The sequence below is a fragment of the Saccostrea echinata genome, unplaced genomic scaffold (assembly GCF_033153115.1).
Source record: "Saccostrea echinata isolate AGI-Se365-2 ecotype Australia unplaced genomic scaffold, CSIRO_AGI_Sech_v1 ptg000060l, whole genome shotgun sequence".
In the NCBI taxonomy this organism is placed as follows: Eukaryota; Metazoa; Mollusca; class Bivalvia; order Ostreida; family Ostreidae; genus Saccostrea; species Saccostrea echinata.
This window is the reverse complement of record NW_026889809.1, coordinates 4,542,482-4,554,755: the sequence shown is the minus strand read 5'-3', so window position 1 is coordinate 4,554,755 and position 12,274 is coordinate 4,542,482. Positions and strand designations below refer to the sequence as shown.

General features: G+C 34.6%; 2 protein-coding genes across 2 annotated transcripts in view; one reads left to right on the top strand and one right to left on the bottom strand.

Moving 5' to 3' along the window:
• LOC133175063 (uncharacterized) overlaps positions 1-12,274 on the top strand; it is a 399,658-nt gene that overhangs the window by 319,700 nt on the left and 67,684 nt on the right. The window lies entirely within an intron of this gene.
• LOC133175012 (uncharacterized) lies at positions 1,946-11,102 on the bottom strand. Its single transcript, XM_061310107.1, has 4 exons — positions 10,981-11,102; positions 5,191-5,302; positions 2,505-2,634; positions 1,946-2,410 (listed from the first exon to the last, which is right to left on the bottom strand). Exons 1-4 carry the CDS (start codon positions 11,086-11,088, stop codon positions 2,065-2,067), a joined length of 696 nt encoding a protein of 231 aa, XP_061166091.1. The 5' UTR covers positions 11,089-11,102; the 3' UTR covers positions 1,946-2,064.

The window sequence follows — 12,274 nt, the reverse complement described above, 5'->3', positions numbered from 1 at the left end:
CGCGTCCGAGGTATATAAAAAGCGTATGAACGTTAACCGAGGCTCTTACTTGTAGGAGTATACTCCCCCTATATTCCAACATATGAAAAATAGACAGGGTAAGTGTTGTTTTTTTTTTCATAAAATTTATTTGATTTTGATGACTTTTTGTTATATGAGTATATATAGTTGATGTTATAGCCATACATTTTGTATTTATATTTTTGATAGACACCATTCGAGAGAACAGGTTTGTGGGGTTTTGCCTGGACTTTGCTGAGGGAACGCCGATATTTGTGTCATTATGAAAAGAACCGAGAAGAAATCTGCAGTAGTTGAGAACAGACTGAACCCGTATGATTTTAAGTTCTTGTTTACTGACAGTCGTTTTTGACAAACATTTACAAATGTTATTATAAAGAAAGAATGTATTTAATGTTTTTATGGACAACAATAAATTATGTGGCGTATTTCCCATTTGACTTTGTTTATGCAGCTTGTCATTAAGAATGCAATGCATATTTCAGAAATTGGAGTTGTTATTTAGAGTACTTTTGGACGACATAGATAAAATTACTGATGGTTTGGAAATGGTCCAACGACGTAAAAAATCAGACTTTAAAAAAAGGACAAACTTGGGGTTTTTGTTTAAACTACCTAGAAATATGTCGGACCGATGTTGGGCCCTCTTATGCAAGGTGCAAGACGGATGAAGGGTGTTGTAACAAAACTGGTGCATTGATGGTGCACTGTTGGTTAAATGCTGCATAATATTGCGTCAGCTGTTAGGGGCAAGAGCAAAATTAAGGTAGGGTTAAGTTAAAAAGTCAGTGTTTACCAAGCATAGTTATTCTATCTGGCCGGGGTTGTCTGCTTGCCTGTATCCTGCTTTTTAACTGGATATGGACCTTTCCCTAGAAATCCAGCCTTGATGATAATAAATGGCACTCAGAGATGAAGTATATTCTACTTAAAAGGCTAGAAGTACCACGAGAATATCATTCAAAGTTCAGGTTTAAATTCCTGCGTATTTAAAACTGACTAAATAAAAATTTCACATTGTAAAACGACCGGGGTTTTTAACTTGAAATTCATGACGTATTATGCCCCTCCAAACCAAATATAGACTACCCTCGCCTTACTATTAAAAATGACATATACACTGGTACCTAAAAATGCTAAACTAATGTAACTATCTAAGTTTTCAACACTCATTTGCAGCAAGAATGGAGTAAAAAAATACTAATTTATACGTCCAACATTTCCCTATACGTGGCTTACACACTACGACTTCTTGGTTTTCCTTCTGCCTGGATTTTTATAGATATAATTAGATTACGATTCTTGTGGATCTTTTCTTAAATTAGTAATTGCATGTGTTTTTTTAAAAAAAAAATCATTGTGAATTGCATCAAAATGGCAAGTTGGTGTAACAAGTGTTTCTTTTCTTTTAAATATAGAATTATAAATATGAGCTACACAATACAAAACTACTTACCTGTAAAACGAAGTTATATTTGCTACTCGCCATACTTTACGATACAATATCCCATCCGCAGTAGACTGTGCACCCCTCTTATCTGGGGGTAAATTCGTGTAACAGCGCACTTAGTCAAGATTCCAGGATCATCAAGTACCGTCGACATTGCTTAAAGTGAACTGGCTATACGAATGTTTGACCATATGAAAGTTTCAAAGGAGTTCCTTCTACATTATTTTATTCTTCATTTTTTGATAATTTTTAGCATGGATTTTTTTTAAATCCGACTTATCTGCGGTTTTTTTTTATCACATCCTTAAGATTAAGAGAAGATACTTGTGAGGAGATATTGATATCATTTAAATAGAACACGTTGGATGTTTTTCAATCATCTTGACACATTGTCATTGGTCAGATGAGTACGTTCAGATGTCCTGTTTTATGAACGCTCAACAAATCCCCATAATTTAAACCTTTTAAGACACGAATAGTTTAATATTTTAATATTGCAAATACGTGGTAAAAGAAGTCCATTCTCTTAGAAGTTGTTACAAGTTACACAATACGTATACAGAGCAATATACATGATTTGTATAAATAAATTACTATAAAACACTGATGAATGGATCTTTAATCACTTTTATCCCTCTTTTAGACAAGTAGACAAATTTGTTTTCCATACACTTGTGCCACCACTTGCAGTATAATTTATTGCTGTCTCCTAAAACTGAATGCTGCATTATATTACATGATGACGAAAGTTCTTCAAACACCACTAGTGCACTGTTAGGACTGAGCATGCGCAGATATCTGATAGCTCCATACTGTGAGAGGACCGACATCAGATCTGGAAGATTATACCCGTTTATATCTCTTTTTCGCTGCCACCTCACAACAATGGTTGAATACGGGAGCTGTAATCGCTTGTTTATAATATCCTGTTTGATCAAGCTGTTAAAAGAAAAAGGAAATATATGTTGCATTGTTTAAAATTTATTATTTATAACAACCATCAGGTGTGTTCTGACATATTACCTTGACATACCTTGCAGGGTGTAAGGAGGTATCATTCCTGTTATTCCGTGTTTGTGTTGTATACATTAAAGCGTTCCTAAGGCACCTGTTCGTATTTTCATGACATGTACATTTAGAGTTCTGACTGCTGTGTTCATTCTCTGTAATGTACAAAAGCTTTTTACACATATTTACATAAACTATTTCAGCAATTAAACAGACGCTGTGTGTGCTCGTAGTTTTATTCCTATGATACTCCTTGTTTGTCAATTCATGAACAAGAATGTGAAGTAATCTGAAAGCTGAAACAAAAAGAAAGAGACTTTTTGTCAGAGTAAAATGAATAACGGAATCATAATCATATTATTTGTAGATTTTGAGTACACTAGTTAGAGATAAATACAGAATTTACAATATATTAACTCGTTATCATATTGTACTGTTGTCCTTAAAACAATGACACATTGACGGGTCCAGCAAATGTTCTACCAAGCCCTCACAAAAATATTTTTTTTTATTGCTGGAGAAACTTTAGATATACTGTACTAAAGCATGTTTTAGAAATGGTGTAAATAAAGTCTGCATTCTCAAAAACTCCCAAGAACTTTTCAGAAGTCAGTAATGTATGACAATATTTCTACACTTTATACAACCATTCCTAAGAGTAAATTAAACACTACGCTTTTGACATTGTAGACAACAGCTTCTTCAATAAAAAGGAAACTCAGAAGTTTTCACATATTGTGATTGGTCATCAACAAAATCACTTTGTTAAGAATCTCTCTGATTCTACACCTAAGTACTCTGAAGTTGATATTAAAAAGATGCTGGAGCTCCTCATAGACAACATTTATGCAATCTTCAGAGACCAGGTCTTCCAACAAACTGTTGGAATGGCGATAGGCATTAATTGTGCTCAATCTGTATTAGTCGACCTGTTTTTATATTCTTATGAAGCAAAATTTATTCAAAAACTTCTATATGAGAAGAAAATAACACTTGCTGTGGCCCCCAACTCGAGTATCAGATATACTGAAGACGTTTTATTAATCTACAATAGTTACTTCCATTCACATGTGGACTCGATATATCCCAGTGAACTCGAAATAAAAGACAACACAGAGTTTGCCACATATGTTTCACTGACTATAGACGATAAGGGCCAACTAACAACTAAATTGTATGACAAACGAGATGACCAGCTTTTTCATCGTCAACTTTATTTATTTTTCTTTTATAGATATATCAATATTCCGCTATCACTTACATAATGCGTTTATGTCTCCCAACTTAGTCGATACTAAAAAGCATGTTCTAAGTACGATCATTTTTTAACCGAGGCAGGCTACTGACAGATACTAGTAGTAAGTTGGTTTTAGAGGGATCTCAACAACATCCTTTAAAGTCAGCATTTCGTAAATTCTATGATTTTTAAAATGGCTTTGTTAGCAAATATAAGCTATCAGAGGGTCGAATATTGACTGACATACTTCATACCGATTATTAAGTCTTTTATGTTTACACTTGATTTGATTACGGAATATTCCATCAATACATAATCAATACATAGGACTCAGGGCGGGTGTGACTGGTCGATAGGGGATGCTTACTCCTCCCAGACACCTGATCTCATATCTGACATTTCCTCGGGTTCGTATTTTTGACTTGTTCACAGTTTTGTATTGTTTATAGGTTTTTTAGATCGATCACTGTTAGTTGTTTTTACTTTTTATGCCTCCGTAATCGAAGATTGGGGGCATATAGTTTTTTTTTTTGCCCTGTCCGTCCGTCTGTCTGATTGTCTGTAAAAACTTTAACATTGCCCATAACTTTTGATTGGTTGAAGCTACGGCTTTCATATTTCACAAGTGTATTTCTTGTGACAAGACCTTTCTTTTGGTACCAACATATTTGACCTTTTGATCATGACCTTGGAGTTTGACCCACTTTTGCAATATTTTACCAAACTTTAAGCTTGGCCATAAGTTTTGATTGGTTGATGCAAGGGCTTTCATATTTCACATGTATATTTCTTGTGTACAAGACCTTCCTTTGGGGACCAACAATTTTGACCTTTTGACCTTGACCTTGGAGATTGACCTACTTTTGAAAAAACTTTAACCTTGGCCATAACTTTTGAATTTTTGGTGCTAAAGCTTTCATATTTGTATATATCCTTGCGATAAGGCCTTCCCGTGTGCACTAATTTTGAACTTGAGCTTGGAGTTTAACTTATTTTGAAAAACTTTAACCTTGGCCATAACATTTGAAAGGTTGGTGCTAGGGTTTTCATCATTCTCAGGTGTATTCCTTGTGACTAAACCTTTCTTTGGGTACCAACATATTTGATCCCTTGACCTAAGAGTTTGATTTGCATTTTAGAAACTTTAACTCTCCCAACGGGATGCCATGCAGGGGCATCAGTGAGTGTTTTACATCTTTTTTTTTTGTATTAGCCTCCAACAGAAAAATAATTCAGAATGTACAGCGTGATAATCAACTGGAATTGCAAAAGATCACATGACTGCCACAAAATTTAAATATATATATTAAAAAAGTATTAATCATATCTACCGTATATCCTCCTAATCAAAAATAAATTTAATTTCAAAATTAGTTTGTAACAGAAGAATATAGTGACTCTGCCAAACAATTTTCTGGTATTTTACTGCTACATGTATCTTTCAATCTGTACATTAATTAAATTGTCTATTTACCTTTAAAGAATTTGGCAAGTGGACCATTGTCTGCCAGGTAGCGACCTCGGACTAAAGACACCGGCTGTAGGGGATCTGTTAGTCTGTAATATAAACGACGATAGCTCGCCTCCTGTCAGAGAGTAGAGAAAAATAGAATTGAATAAGGGGAGTAACTGGAAGATAAAATTATTTGTACATGTGCAATACTCTAGGAAAGAAGTTGCAGATCTGCTTTGCTAATTTTTTTCTATCTCGTAACAAATAAGACAAATGGATCCTCATGGGTTCTAATGATAATTAAAACACATTTTGATTGTTGAGGAATGTGTAGTTCAATCAAACTGCAGATCTGTGATAGAAAATGCTGATAGGTGGTCATAGAAACAAGAGGGCCCGAAAGCATGACTCCAGTGTATACCATTCATCAGTTTTTAAATGAGAGATACTAAATCATAAATTTCTTTTAAAGAAACGAGAAAGTGCATGTATGCACACCTGTGTTATCAACAATATTATCCATTTTCTTAAAAAATCTTGAGTTTCCAAATTTTATATATAAGATAAGAAAGAGCACAATGATGACAAGCTACATACCCATTAGCTAATCTTAGGTCATTCACAAATTTTTAGATCAGTATTTATCATAAGGTCTAAAAAAGGTCAAATAAGAAAATGTTACACCAAAATTCATGTCTGTGAAGCAAACGGTTCTCAAGATATGAGTTTACAATATCTTCCTATGTCTAATGTTTATGTTATATGACCCTTGAACTTTGACCTTGTAACTGCAAAATCAACAAGGGGTCATCTAATCACTAGAGGTTACAGGTGTGTCAAGTTTGATGTCTGTTAAGGAGCGGTCAGCATCTTGCTATGTTCAGTTTGACTTTTGATCTTGGGATTTCAAAATTCATAGGAGTCATCTACGCCTCAGGGGGTACCAGTGTACCAAATTTAAAGTCTTCCAGCAGAGGGTTCTCAAGATACTGAGCGGTCAATATCTTTCTATGCATAGTTTGGCCCTTGACTTTTAATCTTGTGACCTCAAAATAAACAAGAGATGTTTGTGAAACACTTATGCCCCTCCCCCAATAATTGGAATTTTTCTAAGTCCCAAGGGACATAACTCTGTCAAAATTGCTCGATCGTACCCAAAACAGAACTTGACCTAGATATTTTTATGACCAAATTTCACCTCAGTATGTGCAACCTCTGCCAAGAAAATGAACGGAAACTACAAATAATTGGAAGGGGTTTTTCAAAGTCGAAAGGGCATAACTCTGTCGATCAAAATTGCTCGATCGTACCAAAAACATAACTTGAACTAGATATTTTTATGATAAATCTGTATCCCAAATTTCATTTCAGTATGTGCAACCTCTGCTAAGAAAATGAACGGAAACTGCAAATAATTGGAATTTTTTCAAAGTCTAAGGAGCATAACTCTGACAAAAATGGCTCAATCGTACCAAAACATAACTTGACCTAGATATTTTTATGATAAATCTGTATACCAAATTTCATTTCAGTGTGTGCAACCTCAAAATCAATAGGGATTATTTATTTCGGGGGGGGGGGGATGTACAAAGTTTCATTTCGTCAAACAAAGGGTTTTCAAGATATTGAGTGGAAACATTTGGTCTCCACCGACCGACATACCGACAAACCGAGCGACAGGTGCAAAGCAATATGCTCCCTTTTTCAAGATGGGCATAAAAAAAATGAAGAATATGACCGGAAAAGAACTCTGAAAAGGTGACCGCTCTGTTTGGCATTCCTGCTTCGTGAATGAAAAATGTTTGAACTAAGCAACATCCAATGACAGTTTGACGGACAGAGAAGTACTTGACGTCTTGTTGGACGGGCGTTCTAATCTCTTACTATCTAGCATTGTAAACAATAAGGACGATTATTTAGGCATCAGACATCTTAAACTTATAATCCCAGTAGTTAAATATTATGGAGATAAACTGAAGTATAGAAATTCCGTATAACAACCAAAATTAAGACATACAGGGAATTTTTGTTATATGTTATCTGCATAGGCACTTGACGTTCCAAATTTTCTTATTAAAAAATATAACCCCTACCTAGTAAATTATTAGGTAGTGGTTATATTTTTTTTATAAGAAAAATATGTAACGTGAAGTTTCTGTGGTTATCTAAATATATTTTTTAATGCATGGCCGTAGGAACCGGTGGGGGGGGGGGGGGGTTGCCCAAATAATTTTGCCGATATATAGAATACTATAGAAAACATAGCTACTGTATGCTCGGCACGGCCTTTTTTCTTTTTTTTAAGCTTGTCAAGGAATTTTGGTAGTTGATAGTGCCCGCCCCCCCCCCCCCAACTGAAAATGTATGGTTGTGTCCCCTCAAAGTGAAATTGCTACCTACGGGCCTGAAATGACAAATTGTTAACGCTTTCCAAAGTGTAATCAAGGTACAGAATATATTTCTATAGTCCAGTCAAGTTAGTGAAAATACAAACTAATTGCAACAGAAAGTATTTTTAATACTTTACTAATAAAATCATAACCTAGGGGAATAACCTGTACTATAGAAAAAGAAGCGTAACTCTATCATGTTGTAAATTTTGAATTTACAAGGTGGATACAACATGCTAACGGTTATCGTGTTAATTGTAAATATTGCATTTACCTCCCTTAGTAAATTCAAAATTTACAACATTATAACTGTAAATTATCCATAGAAAAGATTTTTTTTAAACCCATAAATGTCCCTTATTTTAAGAATTAGTACTTACCTATCATTTTATTCAGTGTATAAATACTAAATTTAATTAAAAAAAAAAATCCATAAAGCTTAGGACACAAAATCAGACTAATGTTTTGATAACGTCTACCCTAAAATTTTATTTTCAAGAGGTCAGGAAATGCAAAATACACTCTGAAGTGAGCCAAAGCATCTGTAATAATCATTTTGCTGGGTATAAAAGGTTTTACTCATCTATTAATGTCACTGTATAGAGTATAATTCACTTCCTCTATCTTCAATGTAGAAAATTGCATCAAACTTTTAAGTAAAATTTACTAAATGACCTTTTCTGTTGTAATTTTCATGGAGAATTTTTATGCACAAAATAATGCTTTCCCCTCTTCCGATTTTGTTAGATTTTTTCCACATATATTTAATTTTGTGCATTCAAGAGTTTATTTATAACAAAAGAAATTCTATTGCAATTAGTTTGATGTTTCATGTCCAACTGACCGGACTATTATGGGTTGAACACTTCAAACATTTAAAGAATTTTTTAATTTTCTAGGTAATTCCGCTTTTCAAAATTAAAAATATTACACAGCTAATAATAGTTCAAAATATATTGCAAACAATGTTCATGTATAGCGTGCATTTACTTCATAAAATGTGTACATAGATATTTTAGGTTTCCAAAAAAAAAAAAAAACAAACAAACAAACAAACAAACATATAATGAATATTCTGGAGCATGCCATGCAGTTATTCCCCTCTAATCACCAATAAATCCATCAATCCAGGGCCCAGCGCAGTTTTTTTAAAAACATTTTCTTGTTTTCTTTGGTTGAATGTTGCAGCTGTTGCAGAAGAAATACATAGCCTAATACTGCAATGTTAATTCCCATACTAACAAAGAAAGACATTTTATTTGTTTTATTTATGTCTGTATAAATATTCATAAAAAGTAGGATAAAGTACATTACAATAACACACAAAGACATCACTTTTTAGCTATTGATGTCATAAATACATGGTAAAAAATATCGTAATTTCCTTTGAAAGACAAAAATGTGATATTTGGAATTCACTTCCGGTGGTGACCGAAAGTAGTGACGACGTAAAAAAAAATAATGTTGCACATCTATCTGACATGCTCTATGATATCTTCATAAAAAACTATTAATTATTATCTCACAATCTTAAGTATATTATGAATTCGGAGAAGGGGTAAACTAAACCTCTTTTCAACTATTCCGGCGATTATTCGCAGAATACTGTGTCATCTATAGACCCGTACTTTGCCAACAAGACCATGAACATCTACAGAGGGATTTGGATACACTAGAGAACTGGAGCGACATCTGGCAAATGGGATTTAACATCAAGAAGTGCGCTATCATGCAGTTTGGAACATCAACAAGAAAGAAAGCCTTTAACTACACCTTGAAGGGGGGAGCCTCTCAAGATAGTAGATCACCATCCATACTTAGGATTTGAACTCAGTGACAACTTGAAGTACAACTTACACATAGACAACATCTGCAAGAAACCAGAGCCTAGTTCGACCAAAGTTAGAGTATGCAACACCAAAATGGAATCCACGACAGAAAACAGATAGAACAAGTACAACGAAATGCAGCGAGATTCGTTAACAACAAACCTTACAACCCAGAAAAACCAGACAGTGTAACATCTTTGATGCAGGAACTCAAATGGAACACTCTAGAGCAGAGACGTATTTGGACTAACGTAACACTTGTGTACAAAGTAGTCAACCAACTCATAGCAGTCCCAATATCATACCAACCTCCCCTAGCAACAGTACGAGGAACTAGGAACAGTCACTGACTGAAATTCATACCATACCACTGCCGAATTAACGTCTACCAACATTCATTTTTTCCAAGAACAATCTACTACTAGAACACTCTACCAGAATCAGCCATACTTTCACCATCGTTGGGGCAGTTTAAAACAGCTATTCAGAACCTCCAGCCCTGGAACACTTACCCTGTATACTAAGATACCAACAGTAACCTGTACAGTGTATAATTATATATGTTATGGAGTAACCTTTTTTCATTGGGACGCTGCCATTTCACTGCACGCATGCACATAGCTTTCTTGCCAATAAATATCCGCAGTGGATTTTGGCGAATATACACATTGAAGTTGAAGTCAATGAAAAAAGTTCGTATCTTCTGGTCATGTTAGTGCTCATTGCCCCGTAAGAAAAAAAACACACTGTTTTTCTATGATACTTACACTTTGACTACAAAACATTACATTTGATAAGACCTTTCTATTAATATCTGACAAAAGAGACTACCTCTTCCAGCTGTAAGAACAAACAACCATTGTACCGTACCCTAATTATAGCCTCAGCAAAATTTGGGGATACCACCATGTCCGTCTATGTGTGCAACTGTACCCGGGCCATAACTTTTAATAGCAAACATTGGAAGCTCATTTTTCACATAATGATTATTTATGACCAGAGAATGTGCTATGATCTTGATATACATGTAAAGTCATTTGGACAAGTTCAATGTCACGGGCAGAAAAAGTGTAAAAAAAAAAATCCTTTACAATTTTTTTCTCTAAAATGGCAAAACATTTGAAATTAATACTTCACACAAAGATTGCGTATGACCCGAAAATGTGTCATGATCTTGAACCAAGGCCACTTTGTAAATTTCAAGTTCACTATAAAGAAAATAAAAAAAGCTTGTCCTGGCCATATCTTGAAAAGGAGAAACACTTAAACTTCATACTTGAATCAAATATTTCATGTTATTTGAGACTGCGTTCTGAGCTTGACCCACGTTCGTTTGGTTTTCTATATCACACAGATCCGACGGACGACTTCTCGTTGCGTTGCAACGAGCTTTGCTCTAGTTATCATAAATATTGTGACAGAACGGATTATGTATAAGAGAGCGATTCACAGTCTCGTTCGACTTACAAGTCGAGATTTAAAAATGCTACCAAAAGAATAATACCCGAGGAGATGATTCTATTCCATTAGAAAAGCGAGCAACGGTAATAGATTTACATGTACTTGATCATAAAAAAAGAACAACAGACTACCTTAAGAAAATTATTTCCATGATACTTTCTGTAGTTTCGACTGAAGTAGAGTGGTAAATCAGTGTTATTTCTTCTAATAGGCTGTCCTACTATCATCTCGCCATGCATTTATATAGATCTAGTGAATATTTCGCATTTCATCGCATAAATTAACGTCACAATACTCTACTGTGACGTCATAATGTGATTTGAACTGTACTACTAAAACAAGGACAAAGCTGTCAGTATGACAGTATACACTTATCCACTGGTGTTGAGTGGGATAGCTCTTTTATGAAACCCGCGACAGGAACTATTCCCCGAGGGCTTGCCCGAGGGGAATAGTTTCTGTCAAGGGTTTGATGAAAGAGCTATCCCACTCAACACCAGTGGATAAGCGTTTTATTATACTGATGTATATCATAATTTCTGAGGGTTGAATTACCTGATACTACAGTTTCATAGGCAAAACATGAAAAAATTAATTATAAAAGTTTTGAACAAATATTTGGAATAAGATAACAGTGCTAGAATGAGCTGAAATCCTGATGACGCCACAATGCTACTGAAGTCAGGATGACATAAGATTGTTTACAGGAAATCAAAACTGGCGGCAAAAATTGCATGAAAATTTTCCGAGGGGTGGGTAGCAAAAACTATACCCCGGGGTATAGCTTTGTTATGCGTGGAAATTTTCAGACTATAAAAGATAGTTATTTTACCTTCTTAACTTTATATAGGAAACATTTTAACAGAAGTATAATAACACATATTACCCAACAAGCTCCAGACACCTCGAGCAGTATTAGTTACGCTACAACTTCATTATTCGTAGGGAAAGTAGTCCCGGAGATTGACACTGTATGGAGTAATGATTACCCATAGTTCTCTGCGTCGAACGCTGGTCCTGGCGGAAGTGTGTGACAGCAAACCAGGTTTTACACCTAACCCATCTGTCGACCCTGGAAATTTAATAATGTGCACATAAAAATCGGCAATGTTAATCAACAACTTTTTTTTTTTTTTGCATATAATGATCAAAATGAAAATTAAATCCAAGTACCATGCACATCTCTGATATATGATCTAGACTTTAAAAAAAAAACTTCCTTTTTTGAAAACTGTACCCAACAAATGATGTACACTATGAACAATATTTTGCATAAAAATGACTGTTCAGTAACTGGTGTTTTTTCTCATTAAGATCTCTTAATTATCAATTTATAAAAATGAAAATCTGAGTACTATGCATACCTCTTATATATGTTCAATTGATCTACAAAGAAAAAACTTTCTATCTTGAAAATTGTAGGAA